Genomic DNA, 25,590 nt, shown 5'->3' on the forward strand with positions numbered 1-25,590 from the left:
AGCACACTTCCAGCCGTTTGGGGAGTGAACCAGTGGATGAAAGACCTCTTTCTCTCTCTGTCTCTGCCTCTCTCTCTAACTCTGTCTTTCAAACAAATTAAAAAAAAACTTTAAAAATCATATACATTATTAATTGTTCATAAGCATGGGAGCTGTACAAAATATGAAATTCCAAGAAGGGTCAGATGGTCGAGACTTAAATACTCTCTTCATACGGGAGAGGGAAATGGGGGATGATGGTACTTTAAGTAGAGAGGAAATGCATTATTTTTAAAGGAGAGACTGAGCCCAGAGAACCAGCAATGGCCTGGAACAGAGTGTTTCTCTCTGCGATAGGAGCTTAGTCTTCCTTAAGGAAATTCCAGCAAGAAGATGTGAAGACTGTGTTTGTCCTTGGCAGCGCTGGTCTTCAGGTAGATAGAGGGACTCAGGGAAAGCCCTTCCATGTATTTGCTGCTCTTTTACAGGTACTCAGTTTGAAGTTCAAGGTGGCATATGCGGGGGTCACATTTGCAGACCCCACAGTAGGGAGCTCCAATCAAGGAAGTGTGCATTCTATCACCTGTTACTACTGTTGGAAACAAGGGGCTACACACACCCCACAGAGTGCTCTTACCACACTCCTTTGCTGGACTGTCTTCTGGGTTTGCCTGCTTAGAACCACTGCACTCATGCTGCTTGAGCCCTGATCCTTGCCTAAGCTCTCCGGTCCAGTTCAACGTATGTGGCTTATGCTCACATTCCAGCACTTTACATTTTATCTCTAAGTGAGTCCAGGCAACACTCCTGAGAGGCAGGACTGAGATGTACAGAAATTACACAACTGGCCTTACGACTGAGCAGAGTGACATTCCAGCATGCGGACGAAGATCCAAGGCTCAAGGTCATTACCTTAGAGTTGAATGACCCCTTAAAATCTATCAACCATATTGGATGTTTCTTGAAATCTGCTGCCTTGTATCGCCATTCATAAAACACATAGCCATGGAGCACATATTATGTCTAGGTCACGTTACTAAGCACTATGGGAGACAACATTAACTCAAAGAGCCTCAAACCTTGTAACATGAAGAGTTTTTCTAGAGAAGATGTGCTTGTGATTTGAGAGGCAACCATACTATCATTGAGTTGGTTTTCTGTAGAAACCAAAAATTTTAAAAGAAGATGAATATTTTGATAAATGTTCCCTTAGATTATTTCCTACTACCAAATATGTCTTACTATCAAATAATAAACAGCTAAAAAAATTCTATCATCAAAAAATACACATGAAATCAAAGAATGTCCACAAAAAAGGTGAGCCAAGGCATGCATGTGCGATTTAAAGTGTTTGCAGGATTCTGAAATATATCACGGTTTCTATTGGGAAGCATGAAAAAGAATAACTGAATTAAAATTTTTGGTCAAAAACATTTGCTTAGGGAAGGCAGGGTGAAACACTTGCTTGTAACTCTAGCACTTAGCACAAGCCTACATTTGCACAATTGTCAATGATCTTAACCACTTTTCTCAATGATCTTAACCACTTTTCTGCAGGACTGGCAGTGTTGGCTCTCATTTGCATTTGTTTGCATGCCCTCCATCAACCCCTGTCAGGAAAGAGCCAGTCTCGGTGAGCCAAAGAGCCAGGAACTGGCTGGAAGCAAACAGATGTGGGTACCTTAACATGGAGAGTACACACATATGCAAACACACACAAAGAGTCTGCTTTTATGGGCTGGGGAAAGAGAGTGAAGTGAGAGCTCAGGGTTGCAGAGAACATTTTAAAATCCTGCGTACACAGAGTTCATAGTTTCTTTTTTTTTTTTTTTCTTTGACAGGCAGAGGGGACAGTGAGAGAGAGAGACAGAGAGAAAGGTCTTCCTTTGCCGTTGGTTCACCCTCCAATGGCCGCCGTGACCGGCGCACCGTGCTGATCTGAAGCCAGGAGCCAGGCTCTTCTCCTTGTCTCCCATGGGGTGCAGGGCCCAAGAACTTGGGCCATCCTCCACTGCACTCCTGGGCCACAACAGAGGGCTGGCCTGGAAGAGGGGCAACCGGGACAGAATCCGGCGCCCCGACCAGGACTAGAACCGGGTATGCCGGCGCCGCAAGGTGGAGGATTAGCCTAGTGAGCCGTGGCGCAAGCGGATCCTTGCTTTTTCTTTTTCTTTTTTTTTTTTAAATACTAATACCTTTATTACAGCATAAAGCAGTATTTTAAACATTAGTTCATATTACAGTAAAAACATTTTATGTACAACTGTAGAGAAATCGCTGCACATAGCTCCAACCTAAAAATGGGTTATAATTTAAAAGTGAACTGAATTGTTTGATACATAAATTTAAAATATTTTTACTATAGAAAACAGTAAAAATGGTAACATTGTCCAGGCTAGCTCAACAAGCCCATTTAAACTAAACAGTAGCTGAATTATACATTTATAAATATGGTTTGAATTCTGGGATAAAGAAAAAATGTCAGCTTAATTTATCAAAATAGTTGTTCTTAAAATTAAGTTGCATGAAGCAAAAAATCCTCATGTTTGTCCCTCATAGTCTTGATTTATGCCTATTTTTCTTCTGACTACCCACAATCCACAGCAAAGTTCCAGGTTTTTCTTTCTAGGAGAGTTTTTGATCTGTTTGCTGTAAGCACCTATTCCTACCCAAATCATGAAATGTTTTGGTTATTATTAAATCATGCCCATATTGGGCAAAACCAGAATCTAATAAATTTTAACCCACAAGGCACATGTGGGCCATCGACACCTTACCCTAATTCCCCGTGGCTTCATGGGATGCCACGAATAAAAGTGATGAGACTGACAAGAGGGCCAGGGAATAAACATCCTTGCTTTTTAACATAGGTTTTAGTTCAGTTTATTCCTTTGGTTTCCCCCAGTGTACCAGATAAGAAAATGATCAGCTCCTGAAAGTTGGAGATTTATTTTTTCAATAATGAATGTGGATATGTTGTCAACAAAGTTAATTCTCTTACACTGATTTTTGCTACATCACTTTGGTCAATGTTTTTGATGAACATCTTTAACTGTACACAGACCAGAAATCGTATTGTCATTCAAATCTTTGGGAAAACAAGTTTTCCCAGGTTACGAGGCAGTGGCATTCAGAGGGACTCTGTACAAGTTTTAAATCCTAGCCACCACTTACTGTCATTAGGGAAAGTGCAGTCATAGTGCCCAAGTTAATATTCCCTGTAATTGTGGAGATGAGCTTTTTTTTTTTTTTTCCAAATGAGTTTTGAACAAGTTTTTCTGAAGTATTCTGTAGGCATTATTGCAACTGTTCCATAAATGTGTAAGAGCCTTAGGACTTTATCTTTCAATTATATATGATATGCAACGCTTGTTTCCAACACCTGCAGAGAAATTTCCCGGACACCAAAAGAAACTGTGCTTTCATCTTATTAAATTGGTGTGGCTTCAGTTTCACATTATCTTTCGTTGCTCAGCCCATAGTATTACAAGTTTATTGCTCCTCCTTGGCTAAAAGTTGAAACCTAAAGTCATTTTCTGCTTTATTGATTTGTAGGAGGAAAAACTGGAATTATCCTGGTCATTAGAGAGAGTACTTACAATTTTTTTGCCTTCTATTAACACAGTAGGAATATTTGTTTCAACGTTCTGCAGTATCACATTTCCTTTCTTTTCTCTGTAGATGAATTCTTTATCTAGAAGAAAGGAAATAAAAAAGAAACTTGAAACATCAAGGAAGTTACCTAGGCTTTTGATGGACACTTATGTAAAATGAGTTGACTGGTTCTGAAAGAGATCCGCTGCTTTTCATCAAAGCGCTCTTTAAAAGTGGGGAAATGTGTTCAACTCATCTTAACAAAGTCTCATGTGCAGCCTCCTTCTGAACTTTTCCTCCTATTTTATACACTCAAACAGAAAGTACAAGCACAAGCACATAGAATCTTTAGAACATGCTAGAACTTTCTTGCTCAGGACACATGGAATGGACACACAGTAGATTAAGAAACCAGACACCTTAAGGGATGCAGGGTAATTGGTAGTAAAGGGACCAGTTTCCTATGTCTGAAACTTTGGGGTGAAACTGTGTGCATAATGTTCACATCCGTATCCTGCAAAACTCATTTTCATGTTGTCTACAAGAGACTCTGGAAGGATTTAACTCTCATACTGCCATGAATACCTGGGCATCTATCTCGTATTGCCTGTGACTCTCTCTTTTGTATGCAATCAACCAAGATTTCAATTATCTCTTAGAAAATTAATAAGTCGTTGATGCTATGTACATATACTGTGAAGGAAAAGGTAGGCTTTCTTAAATACAGGATTGTTGATAGAGAGGTAGGGCACACAATGGGAAAAGAGAAATACTGTCTGGGCAAAGGCTCTAACACAGCCAGTTTGACAATAAGGACATTTCACACTGTAACAGTTGACTGAATAGTGTTGTGCCAGTTGCATTAATTCAAAAGAAGAGTTGTGATTCAAGAATGTCTAGTTTTGGGGCTGGCACTGTGGCATACCAGGTAAAGCAGCCACCTGCAGTGCTGGCATCCCATATTGGTGTCGGTTCGAGTCCTGGCTGCTCCACTTCCGATCCAGCTCTCTGCTATAGCCTGGGAAAGCAGTAGAAGATGGCCCGAGTCCTTGGCCCCTGCACCCATGTGGGAGACCCAGAAGAAGCTTCTGGCTTCTGGGTTTGGATTGGTGCAGCTCCAGCCATTGCAGCCATCTGGGGAGTGAACCAGAGATGGAAGACATCTCTCTCTCTCTCTCTCTCTCTCTCTCTCTCTCTGTTTCCCTCTCTCTCTGGCTCTCTGTAATTCTGAATTTCAAATAACAAATAAATAAATCTTAAAAAAAAGAACACCTATTTTTATAAGGGAAATTAAGTCTATCAATGCAGTAAAACTTTCGACATTACATGATTCTAGCCCAATTCAATTTATACATTATGTAAATTGCCTTCAAAAGTTCAGTGCTAAAGCTACTACTAATTGATACCTAGAAGAAATTGTTTCTATTTATTTTCCTGGTAATACTTTCATGTACAAATCAATGAGTCATGGTTTTCCCTCTCTTTCTTTCTTTCTTCCTTTCTTTCTCTCCCTTCCTTCCTTCCTTCCTTCCTTCCTTCCTTCCTTCCTTCCTTCCTTCCTCTCTCCCCCTTTTCCCCTCTCCCCCTCCCCTCTCTCCCCTCTCTCCTCTCTCCCTCTCCCCCTCTCCATGACTTTCTTCTAGGTAAACACACCAGGGTGCATTTATCTAATGAGCTATATCCATTAAAAGTAGTCACCATAGGCATCTATTCAACCATTTCAGTGACATTATGCTTATACAATAAATTTTAAAATTCCTTTATTTTTGGAAAGCACTTAAGAATTACCAATTTTTTTTTAAGTTGTATTTTATTTATTTGAAAGGCATAGTAACAGAAAGAGGTAGAGACAGAAAGAGAGATGTCTTCCATCTGCTGATTCACTCCCCAAATGGCTGAAACGACCCAGGCTGGGCCAGGCTGAAGCCAGGAGCCAGGAGCTTCCTCTGGGTCCTTGCCGGAGGGCAGGGGCTCAAGAATTTGAGCCATCCGCCACCGCTTTCCCAAGCTCACTAGCAGGGATCAGAGAGGAGCAGCCGGGACTCGAATTGGTGCCCATATGGGATGCTGGCACTGCAGGGAGGGGCTTTAACCCTCTGTACCACAGCGCTGACCCAAGAATTATCAGTTATTTTCATGCCTATGTTTCATGGAGAGTGGACAGTTTTGGAGAAGCATGGCTGGACAATGGGTATAACCTCATGGTCCTCAATGGGGTGGGGATTAGCAAGGTTTGTTTGTTTAGATTCTTTTCATGTCTTCAAGATAAGACCCTTTCCTGTGGGTGTAGAGAGGGCACCTCTGGACTGGTCTCCTGCCTACTTTGGAGACAAGTCAGAGAATTTATCATGGCCTGCTTCTGGGCGGGAAGCAGGAACCAGTCAGATGTCCCACTTTGTGTGTTGTGTCCCACTAAGGTGTTGGGGTAGCATGTCCTGAACCCCATCATTTAAACTTTGTTCCTTATACTGTTTTATATTATAAGAAAGATAATAGGCCATACTTTAGTAGGATAGCAAGTTTTGAAGTCAGGTTCTTTTTTCCCTGAATTGGTAATCCATGTGTTCGTTTCATTTTTGGTCACATTGAATAGATGTTTATCATGTCCACTGACCTTCTCAAAGAACAAGGTTTTGGTATTATCCTTACTATTACTTTTGTATTCTGCTTCATAGAATTTCTTTTTGAAATAGAGTTTCTTTTTGATTCTCCCCTTGTATTGCTGTGGCTTTAATTTAATTTTTAAAAAGATTTCTTTATTTTTTTGAAAGTCAGAGTTACATATAGAAGGAGACACGGAGAGATCATCCCTCTGCTGGTTCACGCCCCAGATAGCTGCAAGGGCCAGGCCTGAGCCAGACTGAAGCCAGGAACCAGGAGCTTCCTCTGGGTGTCCCATAGCTTTTCCTAGAACATTAGCAGGGAGCTGCATTGGAAGTGGAGTAGCCAAAACACAAACCAGAGCCCACCATAAGGGATACCAGCATCACAGGCAGTGACTTTATCTGCTACGATGCAATGCCAGCCTCTAATTTTCTTTTCACACTGTTAGGAACCTAGGTGTTTGGTTGATAATTTCTAATCTTTGCAATAAAAATATTAAAGCTGAAAAATTCCCTTATGATGATATTAACTACATCTCTCTCTCTCTCTCTCTCTTTTTTTTTTTTTTTTTTTTTTTTTTTGGACAGGCAGAGGGGACAGTGAGAGAGAGAAACAGAGAGAAAGGTCTTCCTTTGCCGTTGGTTCACCCTCCAATGGCTGCTGCAGCCGGCATGCTGTGGCCAGCGCACTGCGCTGATCCGATGGCAGGACCCAGGTACTTACCCTGGTCTCCCATGGGGTGCAGGGCCCAAGCAATTGGGCCATCCTCCAATGCACTCCCGGGCCACAGCAGAGAGCTGGCCTGGAAGAGGGGCAACTGGGACAGAATCTGGCGCCCTGACCCAGACTAGAACCCGGTGTGCTGGCGCCTCAAGGCGGAGGATTAGCCTTTTGAGCCACGGCGCCGGCCAGATATTAACTACATCTCACAAACTGATTTGCTGGATTATGTTACTCTTCAGTGTGAAATACTCAAAGTGATCCACAGATTCGCTGCAATCCATATAAAAATTCCAATGTCGGCCGGCGCCGCGGCTCAGTTTGAGACCCGGCTGCTCCACTTCCGATCTAGCTCTCTGCTGTGGCCTGGGAAAGCAGTGGAGGATGGCTCAAGTCCTTGGGCCCTTGCACCTGCGTGGGAGACCCAGAGGAAGCTCCTGGCTCCTGGCTTCAGATCAGCACAGCTCTGGCCGTTGTGACCATCTGGGGAGTGAACCAACAGATGGAAGACCTCTCTCTCTCTCTCTCTCTCTCTCTCTCTCTCTCTGCCTTTCCTCTCTCTCTGTTAATCTGACTTTTAAATAAATAAATATTTAAAAAATATAGACACATGAACCAATGGAACAGAATTGAAAGCCCAGAAATAAACTCACACGTTTACAGTCAGTTGATATTTGACAAAGGTATCAATAAGACACAGTGGAGAAGGGACAGTCTCTTCAATAAATGGCACTGGGAAAACTGGATATCCACATGCAGAGGAATGAAACTGTACTCTTAGTTTATATACAAAAATCAAGTCGAAATATACTATAGCCTTAATATAAAATCTGAAACTGTGAAAATACTGGAAAGAATAAAGAGAGGAAACGATTTATGACCATGGTACAGGCAATGATTCTTGTACATGACCCTGAAACTCAGCCAATCACAAAGAAAGCCAAAGAAAGTGACCTCAGATTAATTAAAAAGCTTCTGCAATGCAAAGGAAACAATGAACAAAGTGAAGAGAAAATCCAGAGACTGGGAGGAAGCAAATCATCTATCAATTAAAACTATTTCTAGTTTTTTTTCCACTGGATCAGGGGACATTCTTTTTTTTTTTTTTTTTTTTTTTTTTTTTTTTTTTTTTTTTTTTACAGGCAGAGTGGACAGTGAGAGAGAGAGACAGAGAGAAAGGTCTTCCTTTGCCGTTGGTTCACCCTCCAATGGCCGCCGCGGTCGGCGCGCTGCGGCCGGCGCACCGCGCTGATCCGATGGCAGGAGCCAGGAGCCAGATGCTTTTCCTGGTCTCCCATGGGGTGCAGGGCCCAAGCACCTGGGCCATCCTCCACTGCACTCCCTGGTCACAGCAGAGAGCTGGCCTGGAAGAGGGGCAACCGGGACAGAATCCGGTGCCCCGACCGGGACTAGAACCCGGTGTGCCGGCGCCGCTAGGCGGAGGATTAGCCTAGTGAGCCGCGGCGCTGGCCCTCAGGGGACATTCTATACACAATTTCAGGTGTTTAAAATTCATTAAGAGAAGCTGGCATTATGACACAGTACATTAAGTTGCCACTTGCAATGCTGGCTCCTTATACTGGACTATACTGAACTGATTGGAGTTCTAGCCGCTCTGCGGGCAATCCAGTTTTCTGTTTATGTGCCTTGGAAGGCAGTGGAAGAAGGCCCATGGTCCTTGATACCATGTTGGAAACCCAGAGGATATTCCAGAATCTTTTGGCCTGGTGCATCCATGGATTTTGTGGCCATTTGGGGAGTAACCCAGTGATGGAAGCTCTCCCTTTCTCTGTTGTTTTGGTGGCAGGGGAACCCATGTACTTGGGCCATCATCCACTGCTTTCCTAATTGCACAGCAGAGAGCTGGATTGGAAGTGAAACAGCTGGGACTACAGCTGGTGTTCAAATGGGATGCTGGCATTGCAGAGGTGGCTTAACCCACTGTGCCATAACGCTGGCCCCCATTCATTCTTAAAGGACATTTCCTTTGACTATAGATCTCCAAGTTGACAGTTCTTTTTTCCCTTTTTAGCATTTTGACCAACATAGTTTCTAATGAGAAGTCAGACATTAATTTAATTGCTATTTCTCAACATTTAATATTCATTTTAATTTTGGAGCTTTTTCTTTTATTAAAAAATTATTTCTCTCAAGGTAAACAAATTTCATATTTTTCATATATATATTTATTTAGGAACATAGTGATATTTTCCACCCTACCTTCCCTCCCACCCACACTCCCACCTTTCCTCCTCCTTCCTTTCTTATTCCCTCTCAATTTCTACAGTGATCTACTTTCAGGTTATTTTATACTCATAAGATTAATCCAGTAAAGTGTTCAAAAAATAGAAGAAAAAAACTGTTCCTAAACAATAGAGACAAGGGGTGTAAACATCAAATCTCGAAATGGCAATTTTACTCCAATACATTACATTTCTGTACGTTAGTTACACAGATCAGGGAAAACATGATATTTGTTTTTCTAGGACTAGTTTATTTTACTAAGTATAATGGTTTCCAGTTGCATCCATTTTGATGCAGAAGACAGGATTTCATCCTTTTTATGGCTGAGTAGTACTCCATAGTATTTACATACCATAATTTCTTTAGTCATCAGGTGATGGGCATCTGTGTAGATTCCTTATCTTAGCTATTGTGAATTGAGCTGCAATGAACATGGGGTACAGGTAACTCTTTCATATGTTGATTTCATTTCCTTTGGGTAAGTTCCCAGGAGTGGGCTTTTAAGACTTACCCACTACCTTTGGTTTTCAACAGGCTGATAGTGTTGAACTTTAGATTGGGTTTCTTTGCAATTATTTTGTTTGATGTATACTGACCACCTAGTATCTGCAAATTTTATTTTTCTCATCACATTTAAAAGCCATTTTATTTAAGAGGCAGAGAGAAGGGAAAGGGAGAGACAGAGTGAGAGAGCGAGAGAGTGAGAGATTCCAATTGTCTGGTTCACCCCCAAACACCAGGGAGCCAGAACTGAACCTGGGTTTCTCACACGGGTGGCAAGGGTCTAACTATTTGAGCTAACACCTGTTGCCTCCCAGAGTGAACATTACGTAGAAGCTAAAATTGGGAGCTGAGTTTGGACTCAGACCTAAGCATTCTGATATAGATGTCAACATCCCAGGAGACATCATACTTCTTAAATACTAATTTGCCAATTATTTTTATACCTCTCACAAATATCAATATCCTCTCATCCTAGTATTCTAATTATACATATAAGGTGTCTTTCAAAAGTTCATTGAAGGGCTGGTGCTGTGGCGTAACAAATAAAACTGCTGCCTGTAGTGCCGGCATCCCATATGGGTGCTGGTTCGAGTTCTGGCTGTTCCACTTCTGATCCAGCTCTCTCCTAATGCATCTGGGAATGCAGCAGAAGATGGCCCAAACTCACGCGCCCCTGCACCGACGTGGGAGACCCAGTGGAACCTCCTGGCTCCTGGCTCTGGACCAGCCCAGCTCTGGCTGTTGTAGCCATTTGTGTAGTGAACCAGCAGATGGAAGACCTCTCTCTGTCTCTCTGTCTCTCTCTGTATTTATTACTTTCAAATAAAGTAATAAAATCTTTGAAAAAAAGTTCACTGAAAGTAAATCTTATGAAAAAACTGGACAAATTACAAAATTCTTTTGCAAAAAATAAACATGCTTTAATTCCATTTTTTCTCACGAACTTACGAACTTCTTGAAATATGCTGGAAAGTCTGATACCATCTCACAGGTATCTGATGCTTTGTTCATTAAAAAATCATGTTTTCTCTCTGTTCCCCTTGTATAATTTCTGTTGAATTACAACCAAGGTTACTTTGTCTTCCCTTTGTGCTGATCATTCAACTATCAAGTCCACTCAGTCAATTTTCTAATTTCAGAATTTGTACTTTACTATGTAGGAATCTCCTTTGCTTCTTTTGTTTCTGCTGTGGTTTCCCATCTCTCTACCGAGATGTTTTCACTGAAAACATGTTTACTTTCATTCATTCAGGATAGCTATACAAGCAGTTTTAAAATACTTTCAGCTCTGGCTGGCGCTGTGGCTCACTTGGGTAATCCTCTGCCTGTGGCGCCGGCACCCCAGGTTCTAGTCATGGGTGCCGGTTCTAGTCCTGGTTGCTCCTCTTCCAGTCCAGCTCTCTGCTGTGGCCCGGGAGGGCAGTCAAAGATGGCCCAAGTGCTTGGGTCCCTGCACCCGCATGGGAGACCGGAAGAAAGCACCTGGCTCCTGGCTTCAGATTGGCGCAGTGCCGGCCAAGGCAGCCATTAGGGGAGTGAACCAATGGAGGGAAGACCTTTCTCTCTGTCTATCTCTCACTGTCTACAACTCTCTATCTCTCTCACTGTCTAACTCTGCCTGTCAAAAAAAAAAAAATATTTTCAGCTCCAAAATGTTTCCTTTGCAGGTGTGTTCCATTTTCAGGGTTCTTCATATGTCAGGTAATTTTGGATTATATCCTAGACATTACTTTCCTATGTCAGGTAATTTTGGATTATATCGTAGACATCATGACATTAATTTCTGGACATCCTGAGTCTTATTATTCCCCAGTGAGTGCTGTCTTTTGCTACAGCTGTAACTTTCTTTGCTGTGGTAAGACTACCAGCTTCATTTCTTGGGCAGCAGCTTCACTTTCAATTCAGACAGTTTATTGTTAGCTGAACGACTTTGACTTTCCTCCATACGCGTGTGATGCTGGGTCAAAGGTATAGGAGGGTGGTAATGGGAGATCTCTTCCCTGGATCTTCCTCTCCCCTACTCATTCTTCTTGAAGGTTTTAAGAATACACCTTGCTCTTGGAGCTCTCTTATTTCCATTCTCTGGCACTTGGAAAATTGTTGTTGTTATTGTTCCCTTTTGCAGAAACTACTTTGGGTAGATTCTCCAGCCTGACATTCACGGTCCTTCAAACTCTGGCCTGGATCTCTTTTCCTATTTTAATTTCTTGCCACCTCACGCTAAGCATCCTGAATACTTGCATGTAACTCACGGCTCTGTGCGTCCTCATGCAGTTGTGCTTGCTGCAATGCCCATCTCACACTCCTGCCAGGCTGCAGCTTTCCAGGCTCAGCATAAAGGTCACTTCCTTTGTAAGGTTTCCATGTCTCTGCCAGGCAGAATTAATCATCTTTGCTTTCAGTCCACATTTCATTCAGTCTTACACCATTGATCACACAACCAGAGTTATTTGTTTGTGAGAATTCTCTGTTTCAGGGCTGGTGCTGTGGCATAACTGGTTAAGCCGCAGCCATCAGCATCCCATATGGGCGCAGGTTTGAGTCCCAGCTGCTCCACTTCCGATCCAGCTTCCTGCTAATGCAACTGGGAAAGCTGTGGAAGATGGCCTAAGTGCTTGGGCCCTTGCATACACATGGGAGACCTGGAAGAAGCTCCTAGCTCCTAGTCCAAGCCAAGGCGGCCATTTGTAGAGTGAACTAGTAGATGGAAGATCTCTCTCTCTCTCTCTCTCTCTCCCTTTCTCTCTCTGTAACTCTGCCTTTTAAATAAATAATAAAATCTTAAAAAAAATAAAACAAAACCTAAATTCTCTGTCTCCTGCGCTACAGTGTGTGATTCCCATGGAAAGAGGTCATACGTTAGTGTTTTTCCATCTATACACCCAGAATAGTGACTGGTCTGAAATAAGGTGCTAAATAAATATATGGTGAATTGAGAGAGATAATCTTGCCATAAATCCTACTCATCAAATTTATACCTTTCATGTGAAACAATGAGCAGAACCACTTTTGTGAGCGTCACTGCTGGAAGATAAAGGAATTATATAATTCACAGTACAGAGTAAAAAGAAAAAAGACAGAAATGGTGGATTTTTCAAATTATATCATCTTGTGCCTTGTCTTGAGATTCTGCTTTGGTCATTTTATTCCTGCCATTGCATTGTACTACAAAGTTACACAGGGAGATGTACAGTGCATTTGAATGTTGCAGAGTTAGGGGGATATAGTTAAAATCCCTGCTCCATGGGAGTTCTAAGAAACATAAAATGGCAGGGTGGGAGGAGCGGAGCCAACATGGCAGAATAGAGAGGACACGCACTGATAGTCCGGGAAAAGATAGGTTAATAAAAGTGGAATTACGATAATCTCAGGGAGAGGCACAGGAAAAAAATTGCAGCGGAAACACTTCTGGATCCAGTGGATGTGACACGGATGACCTGCGGAGAAAGCAAGGATGACCACGATTCTGAAGCCAAACAGCAGAGTCTAGACATCTGTGTGGAAGGGGAGGTGAGCTCTGTAACCCGAGACATTGGTGGGGAAACTGGCTTGAAGCCCCGCTGGGGAAAGTTCACCAGACTAACTACAGGAGAGAGGAAAAAAAGGGGGGACCAGTACAGTCTCTCTCCACCTACCTCACAAAGGCGAGCAGGAGACAAAGAGCAGGAGCCATTTTGGGCATATGTAAAAGGTGCGCCACCTCAGGACTGTGCGCGAACTCAGAGCTGTGCCCACCCCCAGTCAAACAGAAAAAACCTGACTTTGGGGGGGGGTGAAATAACAGGAGGTTAGGACTTAGTGAAAGGGTGGAGCTAATGAACTGAGGTGGTGAAAAAAGAGACGGTGGGTGAGAGAACTCACAGAGTTCACACGAGTACTCTCCAGAGATGCTACAATTTTGTAACCTTGGCAACCCGGTGGGAGACTGCAGGAGAATTTGAGCCCATACTGAGGGCAGAACAGATTCTTTGTGTGGTCCTGGGGAAAAATGATATACCCACAGAAGGCAGAGATCGGAAGCTGACTACCTTCAATTTCGCTCAGCTGTGCAGTATTACTTCCCTCCTGAATCAAAAAATTATATATAAATAAATAAGAGAGAGAGAGAGAGAGAGAGAGAGATAGAGATAGATAGATTTACCATGCTTAACCTGAGTGTGTCACCTTTGGCACACTCTTAACCCTGAAGAACCAAGCAAAGCTCTCTGGCCACACCCATCTCAAGCCTCAAGCCTCTAAAGCTCCTCCAAAAGCAGACAGTCCACTTAACACAGTCATAGTATAACAAGAAAAACACACAACAACGAGGGAAGAAGAATTCAAACAATATCTCAACAATGCCAAGCAACAAACACAAAAACCGAGGGAACAAGATCAAGGAAGACATTATGATGCCCCAAATGAAAAAGACACCCCAAGCCAAGATTATGAAGATGATGAGATAGAAGAAATGCAAGATACGGATTTCAAAAAATTTATGATATGAGCATTTAGAAGTTTTCAAAAGCAAATCCTTGAACTACAGAAATCCTTACTGGACAGGATAGAAAATCTCTCTCGTGAAAATGAGATCTTAAGGAGAAATCAAAATGAAACGCAGAAACTAGTAGAACAGGAAAGTGTGATAGTGAAGAGAAATCAAAATGAAATGAAGAACTCAATAGATCAAATGACAAACACATTACAGAGCATAAAAAACAGAGTCAGTGAGACAGAAGAGAGAATATCAGACTTAGAAGACAGAGCACAGGAAAGTATACAGTCAAACCAAAGAAAAGAAGAGGAAATTAGAAATCTAAAAAATATTGTTGGGAATCTGCAGGATACTATTAAAAAACCCAACATTTGAGTTCTAGGAGTTCCTGAAGGCATGGAGAGAGAGAAAGGATTAGAGGGCCTTTTTAGTGAGATACTAGCAGAGAACTTTCCAGGTTTGGAGAAGGACAGAGACATCCTAGTACAGGAAGCTCATAGAACCCCTAGTAACCATGACCAAAAGAGATCCTTACCACGACACGTTGTAATTAAACTCACCACAGTGAAACATAAAGAAAAGATCCTAAAATGTGCAAGAGAGAAACGTCAGATTACTTTCAGAGGATCTCCAATTAGACTCACAGCAGACTTCTCATCAGAAACCCTACAAGCTAGGAGGGAATGGCGAGACATAGCCCAGGTGCTAAGAGAGAAAAACTGCCAGCCCAGAATATTATACCCTGCAAAGCTCTCATTCGTGGATGAAGGTGAAATAAAGACCTTTCACAGCAAACAGAAATTGAAAGAATTTGTCGCCACTTGTCCAGCCCTGCAAAAGATGCTTAAAGATGTGTTACACACAGAAACACAGAAACACGGTCATCAATATGAAAGAAGGTAAAAGAAGGAAACCTCACAGCAAAAGATCAAAGGAAGTTCAAAACATACATTAGAAAATATCTTTGAGAAAGGTACCTTCTTTTCACTGGGATTTCACTCGCGGAGATCTTTCATGTAGGGTTTTTTTTTTTTTCCAGAGTGTTTTGACTTTCCATGGCTGTAATACTCTCATGGGCGTTTCAGCCAGATCTGCATGCCTTAAGGGCTGATTCTAAGGCCAGAGTGCTGTTTAGGACATCTGCCATTCTATGGGTCTGCTGTGTATCTCACTTCCCATGTTGGATTGTTCTCTCCCTTTTTTATTCTATCAGCTAGTATTTGCAGACACTGGTCTTGTTTATGTGCTTCCTTTGGCTCTTGGTCCTATCATTATGATCAATTGTGAACAGAAATTGATCACTGGGACTAGTGAGATGGCATTGGTACATGCCACCTTGATGGGATTGAATTGGAATCCCCTGGTATGTTTCTAACTCTACCGTTTGAGGTAAGTCAGCTTGAGCATGTCTCAAATTGCACATCTCTTCCCTCTCTTATTCCCACTCTTATATTTAACAGAGATCACTTTTCAGTTAAGTTTCAACACTTGACAATAACTGTGTATTGATTACAGTATTCAACCAAAAGTATTAAGTAGAACAAACAAAAAAAATACTAAGAGGGATAACGTATTAAGTTGTTCATCAACAGTCAGGGCAAGGGCTGATTAAGTCACCGTTTCTCATAGTGTTCATTTCACTTTAACAGGTTTCCCTTTTGGTGCTCAGTTAGTTGTCACCGATCAGGGAGAACATATGGTATTTGTCCCTTTGGGACTGGCTTATTTCACTCAGCATAATGCTTTCCAGATTCCTAACAGGGATCACTTTTCAGTTAAAATTTAAACACCTAAGAATAAATGTGTGTTAATTACTGAGTTCAACCAATAGTACTAGAACAAAAAAAAATGTACAGACCTAAATCTATGACCTGACACCATCAAATTATTAGAGAACATTGGAGAAACCCTGCAAGATATTGGCACAGGCAAAGACTTCTTGGAAAAGACCCCGGAAGCACAGGCAGTCAAAGCCAAAATGAACATTTGGGATTGCATCAAGTTGAGAAGTTTCTGTACTGCAAAAGAAATAGTTAGGAAAGTGAAGAGGCAACCAACAGAATGGGAAAAAATATTTGTAACCTATGCAACAGATAAAGGGTTAATAACCAGAATCTACAAAGAGATCAAGAAACTCCACAACATTAAAACAAACAACTCACTTAAGAGATGGTCCAAGGACCTCAATAGACATTTTCAAAAGAGGAAATCCAAATGGCCAACAGACACATGAAAAAATGTTCAGGATCACTAGCAATCAGGGAAATGCAAATCAAAACCACAATGAGGTTTCACCTCACCCCAGTGAGAATGGTTCACATTAAGAAATCTGCCAACAACAGATGCTGGCGAGGATGTGGGGAAAAAGGGACACTAACCTACTGTTGGTGAGAATGCAAACTGGTCAAGCCACTATGGAAGTCAGTCTGGAGATTCCTCAGAAATCTGAATATAAGCCTACCATTTAACACAGCCACCCCACTCCTTGGAATTTACCCAAAGGAAATTAAATTGGCAAACACAAAAGCTGTCTGCACCTTAATGTTTATTGCAGCTCAATTCACAATAGCTAAGACCTGGAATCAACCCAAATGCCCATCAACAGTAGACTGGATAAAGAAATTATGGGACATGTACTCTATAGAATACTATATAGCTGTAAAAAAAATGAAATCCGGTCATTTGCAACAAAATGGAGGAATCTGGAACACATCATGCTGAGTGAAATAAGCCAGTCCCAGAGGGACAAATAGCATATGTTCTCCCTGATTGGTGACAACTAACTGACCATCAAAAAGGAAACCTGTTGAAGTGAAATGGACACTATGAGAAACAATGACTTGATCAGCCCTTGTCATCACTGTTGATGTACAATTTAATACTATATCCCTTTTAGTATTTTTGTTTGTTCTACTTAATACCATTGGTTGAGCTATGTAATTAACACACAATTATTCCTAGGTGTTTAAAGTTAACTGAAAAGTGATCTCTGTTAAATATAAGAGTGGGAATAAGAGAGGGAGGGGATGTACAATTTGGGACATGCTCAATCGGACTTACCCCAAGTGGTGGAGTTAGAAACGTGCCAGGGGACTCCAATACAATCCCATCAAGGTGGTGTGTACCAATGCCACCTCACTAGTCCAAGTGATCAATTTCAGGTCACAACAGATCATAATGATAGGTCTAAGAGTCAAAGGGATCACATAAACAAGACCAGTGTCTGCTAATACTAACTGATAGAATTAAAAAGGGAGAGAACAATCCAACATGGGAAGTGGGATACACAGCAGACTCATAGAATGGCAGATGTCCTAAACAGCACTCTGGCCTCAGAATCAGCCCTTGAGGCATTCGGATCTGGCTGAAAAGCCCATGAGAGTATTTTAGGCATGGAAAGCCAAGAGACTCTGGCAAACAAACAAAAAAACAAACCCTAAATGAAAGATCTCTGTGAGTGAGATCCCAGTGGAAAGAACGGGCCATCAAAGAAGGAGGTACCTTTCTCTGAAGGGAGGAGAGAACTTCCACTTTGACTATGGCCTTGTCTAAATAAGATCGAAGTCAGTGAGCTCAGGGGGCTTCCAAGGCCTTGGCAACTCGTGACTAGAGCCTGGGGAGATTGCTGATGCCTTAAACAAGAGTGTCAATTTGTTAAGTCAACAACAAGAGTCACTGTGCACTTACTCCACATGTAGGATCTCTGTCCTTAATGTGTAGCTCAGTGTGAATTAATGATATGATTAGTGCTCAAACAGTATTTTGCACTTTGTGTTCTGTGTGGGGGCAAACTGATGAAATCTTTACTTAATATAAACTAAATTGATCTTCTGTATATAAAGATAATTGAAAATGAATCTTGATGTGAATGGAATGGGAGAGGGAGCAGGAAATGGGAGGGTTGTGGTGGGTGGGAAGTTATGGGGGGGGGGGAAGCCATTGTAATCCATAAACTGTACTTTGGAAATTTATATCTACTAAATAAAAGTTTAAAAAAAATGTCAGGCCGGGCACTGTGGCATAGCAGGTAAGGCTTCCACTTGCCGTGTCAGCATCCAGTATGGGCATCAGTTCAAGTCCCGGCTGCTCCACTTCCGATCCAGCTCTCTGCTATGGCCTGGAAAGCAGTAGAAGATGGCCCAAGTCCTTGGGCCCCTGGACCCACATGGGAAGACCCAGAGGAAGCTCCTGGCTCCTGGCTTCGGATCTTTGCAGCTCCAGCCGTTGCGGCCATCTGAGGAGTGAACCAGCAGATGGAAGCGCTCTCTCTCTCTCTCTCTCTCTCTGCCTCTCTGTCTGACTTTCAAATAAATAAATCAACCTTAAAAAAAAGGAAACATAGAATGTGATGTTCTTTTTTAGGAGCAGTTTTCCCAAAGAAAAGACAACAGCAGTAGCAACCACTGGTTATTTTTCATATATCAAATATCTAGTGCTCAGAATTTAAAATGTATCATTAGTCTCATTGTTCTATGAATTTATATAATTCTTTAAGGCTAAACATAATAAGGAAACAGAAATAAGTTTCATTGGTAGTAGGACAAAAAAGGTGACTACTTTTCATTTTATTTTGTTTGATATTTATTTTGTTTGATTATTTCTGATACAGAAATATATAGCAAATGAAACTAATTGTTATTCTAAATCTTCCACAAATAAGATAATATTCTAACCATTTACATTCACATAGCAACTGTTGTTATATGTTGCTTACTTTTTTTTTTGACAGTAATGCATTTAAAAAAAACTTTCAGAACTCACACCTAAAATGAAAATTTAAATAATGTTATGGTATCTAATGGTACCACAGATTTTAAAAAAAATATAAGCTTAGATTTCATTACAAAGCATAATTTGTAGGTGTTTGGTTTTCAAAAGTACATTAATCTTTTTTGGTATAAATATCACAAAGAATCATTACATATGGATAGATTTTGATTTCTTTCTTTTTTAAAGGCTTATTTATTTGAAAGGCAGAGTGATGGAGGGAGGAGAGAGAGAGAGAGAGAGAGAGAGAGAGAGAATCTTTCATCTGCTGGTTCAATCTCCAAACGGTGACAACAGCCAGGGATGGATGGATCAGGCCAAAACCAACACTAAGGACCTTCATCCAGGTCTCCCATAAGGGTGTCAGGGTCTCAAATATTCCCAACACTCCTGGAGCTTACTGAGAGCATTAAGAGGGAGCCAGATTGGAAGTGGAGTGGCTCAGACTCAAACTGGCACTCCCATATGGGATGTGGGGATTCCAAGCTGCAGGGTAACCTGCTGCATAATATCACCCAGATTTCTGAAACAAACAGTATACAAAATGAAGGGAGTAATTGACTATTTTTTTTTTTGACAGGCAGAGTGGACAGTGAGAGAGAGAGACAGAGAGAAAGGTCTTCCTTTGCCGTTGGTTCACCCTCCAATGGCCGCCGCGGCCGCGCCTATCCGAAGGCAGGAGCCAGGTGCTTCTCCTGGTCTCCCATGGGGGTGCAGGGCCCAAGCACTTGAGCCATCCTCCACTGTACTCCCTGGCCACAGCAGAGAGCTGGCCTGGAAGAGGGGCAACCAGGACAGAATCCGGTGCCCCCACTGGGGCTAGAACCGGGTGTGCTGGCGCCGCAAGTCGGAGGATTAGCCTACTGAGCCGCCGCGCCACCAGGGAGTAATTGACTATTTTGTGATGATCTAATTTTCATTTTAAACTACCACTAGTAGAAACAATGTTCTATTGACTACTTTCTTTGTTTTCTAGATATAACTTATTTATGTTTATGTATATTATGATAATAAATATTCTATGATATACATATATCCCAAGGCAATTGAGATCAATAGGACTGTCAATAAAATACTGATCAGTAATTCCTAGCACTCACATTGTAATCCAAAAATATCACTTCCCAGCACATGAAACCTGATTCTTTCCGTAATTGGCTGGTTTCAGATCTGTGATAGAAAATGTATCAAACCAAGGAAGCTATCAAAGTCTATCAGGATTATGCCAAAATAATTCAATGAGACCATGGTCATTGAATGAATTATCTCATTGGTCCGGGTTATGACATTTGGAGCATCAATGAGAATAGTAAGTGAAATGGATTGAAGTTCATCAACTGGTCCATGAACATAAAATGCTACTTAAAAAATAAACAACTTATTCAACTGGTAATTATTGGAGAATGATTGTAATTCAATGTATTACATAAAGAGTAATAAGTAAGAAGGAAAGAATCAACAAAGCTTCCCTTTTTCCTATACAAACTATATCATAAGGTAAAAATTACAGACCAGTGGAAGTTTTATCTTATAGACCATATCCCATTCATTGAATGAAAAAGTTTGATGAAATTAGAATACCACCATTTCCCATCTTCTAAGGAGTTAAGATATTGATCATCACTGGCTCTCACAAAACAAGAAACAATCAGCATTTACGTGCCTATTCAAGGAACAATAAAAATTTACTGATGAAGAAGTCACACCAAAACCAACAACAACAAAATTGAACATAAACTTAATCAAGCAGCTACACCCAATTAGAATTTACAGGAAACACATAGGATAGAAGATCATTTCAACTAATATCATAGGGATGTAAACAGGAGATTCTGAGAAACTATAGGGGAAAATGGCCTGGTTTCTTCAATAAATACTTATGTGACAATTGGAAATTGAAACAATAGAACAATTCATGAATGGAGAAAACCTTTTTATGGCTTTTTTCAGTGTGCTATGGTAGTTACGCTTTTCCATAAAATGTCCTTGTCTTTTAAAGATGTCCACAATGAGACATAGAGCGATAAGTATCGTGCTACCTGGGTTTTTCTCCTAAATAACGTGGGTGGAGGGGGGAAAGGTCAGCACAAAGATGAAACAAGATTGGCTATTACGAAATACTTGGTGAAGTTCAGTTATGGGTACTTAGGGGCTTATTCACTGGTCTTCCTCATTTTGTTTAAGTTTAAAATTTTCTATAAAAAGGGAATGGCATTACAGTGTAGCAAGTAAAGTTGCTTCCTGTGATGCCACTATCTGATATGGGCACCAGTTCGTGTCCCAGCTGCTCCACTTCTGATCCACCTCCCTGCTCATGGCTGGGAAAAGCAGCAGAAGATCATCTAAGTGCTTGGTCCCCGGCCACACATGTGGGAGACCCGCATGAAGCTCCTAGCTCACAGCTTTGGCCTGTTCCAGTACTGGCTATGGAGGCCACTTGGGGAGTGAAACAGTGGATGGAAGATCTCTCTCTCTCTCTAACTCTTTTAAATAAATAAATAAATGATGTTAGCCAAAATAAATAAATAAATTTTTTCTATAAAAAAATTTAAATTGATTTTAAAGTTCAACATCTGAAAAAGTGTAGTTTATAATGGAAATAAAACTGCATTGTTGCATCATTCTTTATTTTTATTCCTTGTAGGATTGTTAATTTTATTGATAGAATCAATCTGGTATTTTGTCTACAAGTGTTTACTGATTGTATTTTCACCATATTTCTCCAGTAACTAGTGGCCACAAACAAACTCTGAAACCTTTCCCTGTAAAAGCATGAGCTCGAGTTTTGAAGTTGTAACAGCCATTGACAGCTCTCAATGCAGAGGTTGTCAATGCAATCATTGTCTCTGATGAAGAAGGAGTTTTCCCTGTGGCTCCCAAATACTCAGTTTAGCAAGTTACTGGAAAAGTAAAACATGAAAAGAAAGCTGTCATTAGGAATTAAATTTTAGGAAATAAAAAGTGAATGTAAAACCTTTAATATAATCATAATTATATTTAAGAACTGCAATTGCAATATGTAACTTCTAGCCATATATTCCTATTAATATAAAATTAAAATTTAATAAAATAAAAAATTTAAGCCCTCATTTTTACAAGATTAATTTTATAAAGATTTTTATTTATTTATTTTTGAAAGAGTAATAGAAAAAGAGGGAAAGACAGGTCACTCCCCAGATGGCCACAATAGTAAGCACTGGGCCAGGCCAAAGCCAATAGCTTCATCTGGGTCTCCCACAGGGGTTACAGGGGCCCAAACACTTGGACTATCCTCCACTGTTTTTCCAAGACTATTAGTAGGGAGCTGGATTGGAAGTGGAGAATCCAGGACAAAACTGGGGCCCATATGGGATGGCGGTATCACAGGTGGTAGACTTTACCTGCTATACCGTAATGCCAACTCCTCAATAAAATTTATTTTTTGTGCTTAATAGCCACACATGGTTGGTGGGAACTGTGCTGGACTCTGTAGTTATTGAATATTTCCATCATTACTGAAAGTTTTTTTATGTAGTAGTATGTAAATAGCTAAAATAAGTAAAGATAAGTAAATATATTCTATTCCCACAGGATATCTTAGCTTACACTATAGTCTATCTTTTTTCAAAGATTTATTTTATTTGAAAGTCAGAGCCACACAGAGAAAGGAGAGGCAGAGAGAGAGAGAGAGAGAGAGAGAGAGAGAAAGAGAGAGGGAGAGAGAGAGAGAGAGAGAGGTCTTCCATCCGCTGGTTCACTCCCCAACTGGCTGCAATGGCCAGAGCTGTGCCGATCCAAAGCCAGGAGCCAGGAGCTTTTTCACAGTCTCCCACATGGGTGCAGGGGCCCAAGTACTTGGGCCATCTTTCACTGCTTTCCCAGGCCATAGCAGAGAGCTGGATAGGAAGTGGAGCAGCTGGGACTCGAACTGGTGCCCATATGGGATGCTGGCACTGCAGGCATCAGTTTTACTTGCTATGTCACAGTGTTGGCCCCAAAATAGTCTATCTTTAATCTAGAAAGATTAATCCACTCTTCTATGGCCATCACTACCAAGCAGAAAACCAAAGGATATCCATAAAGGCACTCAGAAGACTTTCCAATTCCTTTTGCCAAAGATGGGTTTCCACTCTTACAATGAAGATGCCAGTTGTTGGGAAAAAAGCTCTTTAAATAATTAAAAATTATTTCCTGAATAACTCAAATGCCATGATACCTTAAAAAGGAATATGGGCTTATATTGTATCAGGAATTCTAGTAACTATCATCCAAATCAATATATTAAAAATTAGAATACCAAAAGTCACAAAAATGCCAAAGGGACTTTTTAAAATTATGTTGAAATGCATATTTTTAAAGTTCCTAATATGATAACTACATCATTTTACTTGAAATTAAATATACACATCAAATCCCATTAAGTTGGCAGGTACTAATGCCATCGTATTAGGTAAAGTAATAATTTTAAGTGCATAACTGATAATATAGATAGGAATAAGTGTCATAAATAAGACCAATTGTCTGCTAATAACAATAGATAGAATTAAAAAGGAGAGAATGATCTAACATGGGAAGCAGGCCACACAGCAGACTCATAGAATGACAAATGCCCAAAACAGCCCTCTAGCCTCAGAATCAGCCCTTAAGGCATTAGGATCTGGTCCTAACATCCATGTGAACTGAAAAAAGAAATTAAATATACACAGTCTTCCAACATGTGGAGGAAATATCACACATAGAAATGGTGAGAAATAGAAAGAAATGATGTGGGGCAGGCATTTGACCTAATAGCTAAAGATACATACATCCCTCCATGGAGAGATTGCGTTGAATTCATAGCTAAGACTCTGAAATACAAATTCTTGCTAATACAGATTCTGGAAGAAATGGTGATGACCTGTGTGATTGGGACACTGCAACCCACCTGTAACAACTTGATTAAGTTCCTAGCTCCCTTCAGGTAGGTGTGGACATCCGGGGAGTCAACCAGTGGATGGGAGTGCTCTCTCTCTTTATCTGTCCCTCAAATAAAGCCAATTAATTTTTTAATAAAGATACCATGTCCACTTGATCAGTGCCTCATTCTCCTGAGAATATGCTTATAGAAGGTGGGTGTTCCAATGAGAAAAATGAGGAGCATACGAAGAAAAACCAAAAGGAAAACAAAAAACCCAATAAGCATTTTATTAATTCAAAACCCATTTACAATGGATGGGACAATCTGTTAGACATTTGGTAGGTAGCACGAACTAGCCATATTCCCCGACTTGAAGAAAATCGACATCAGATGAGAGTTATTCTGTGCTGGCAGTTAATAAAGTTCCATATTAGTCATGGCATTGTACAATAAGACTTCTTCCAAGTGAACAAGTAATTCTGTTAATGTTATTAGAAAGTAAGATTCCTTACATAAAAGGAATCCAAAATTAAAAGAGCCAATTCATTACAAAGTTAAAACTTTTTAATGTTAAATTGTATCAGCAATACCAATAGGAACCAAACATTCCTTTATATGCTGGTTTTGTCCACAGAAGGAGCTAGCAGCATCATTATGCGAGACATTCACATCTTTGTTTCTAAATGCCATTCTCCCTAAGAAGAACCAGGGATCCTTGAAAACAAATGGATGTCCCCAGGTCTGAGACACACACAGTGTGAATACAGAATATTTTATTAGCCAGAGGACAAAGACAAATGACTGATGTGGCAATATCACAAAGACCATGTTGGATTGTAAAAGTGGCCCCAATTCTTCACTCACTCTTTGCCATCTAACTTTTCAGCATCTTTTCTCTGAACCCTGGCCTCAGATACATGAATTAAAATGGTCATTGGAGGGTTAAAAACATGTATATAAACAAGCAGGCATTTTACAAACTCTCACAATTTGACTTGTCCTCTCTTGGCTTCTACCATTGCCACCAGACAATCACGCTTAGACTAGTCTTTTGGTCTCAGGAGGAGAACCTAAGACATGTGGAGCAGAGCTGAGTTGCCACAGTCATCCAAGAGGGCGCCACTCTAGGGCAGGGAGCAGCCACCTGCTTTTCTAGTCACATGGACAAACCAGCCGAGAGATAGCAGAGTTGCCTAACTAAATACCAGCTGACAATCAGGTGTGTGAAAAAAATCAAAACTTGTTTTGCATATCACCAAGGGTGGTTGGTTTATCATCAACATTCTTGAGGCACTAGCTAACTAGTAAGAACTAGTCAGAAGGCTCTCAGTAGCCAGTTAGGACAATTGACACACACACAGAAAAAGTGCTATAATTAATTAAAACCAATTGAATATGGATAAAACTTTATGTCCATAACAGTACTCACATAAGATTAAAAAATTCCCAAATACTTCATTTCCCACAGTTGGGCATACTATCATAGCAATTCCTATAAAACTAATAATCAAAATTAGTAATCAAAAATACGTAGGTAAGAATTCAGCCTGCTGGCCACACAGCAGACTCATAGAATGACAAATGTCCTAAACAGCACTCTGGCCTCAGAATCAGAACTTAAGTCATTTGGATCTGGCTAAAAATCCCATGAAAGCATTTCAGGCATGGAAAACCAAGACATTGTGGCCCAAAAAAATGACCTAAATGAAAGATCTTTGTGAGATCCCAGTGGAAAGAAGGAGCCATCAAAGGAGGAGGTACCTTTCTCTGAAGGGAAGAGAGAACTTCCACCTTGATTATGGCCTGGTCTAAAGAGTGTCGGAGTTTG

General features: G+C 40.8%; 1 protein-coding gene across 5 annotated transcripts in view; it reads right to left on the bottom strand.

The window, feature by feature from the left end:
• DPP6 (dipeptidyl peptidase like 6) overlaps positions 1-25,590 on the bottom strand; it is a 1,254,484-nt gene that overhangs the window by 380,500 nt on the left and 848,394 nt on the right. For all 5 annotated transcript variants that reach the window (XM_051857103.3, XM_051857105.3, XM_070077270.2 and 2 more), the window contains exon 4: positions 3,579-3,673. In XM_051857103.3, coding sequence (XP_051713063.3) covers positions 3,579-3,673 — 95 coding nt within the window. The remainder of the gene's footprint in view (positions 1-3,578; positions 3,674-25,590) is intronic.

The sequence above is a fragment of the Oryctolagus cuniculus genome, chromosome 7 (assembly GCF_051225735.1).
Source record: "Oryctolagus cuniculus isolate XC-2025 breed Fujian yellow rabbit chromosome 7, ASM5122573v1, whole genome shotgun sequence".
Classification (NCBI taxonomy): domain Eukaryota; kingdom Metazoa; phylum Chordata; class Mammalia; order Lagomorpha; family Leporidae; genus Oryctolagus; species Oryctolagus cuniculus.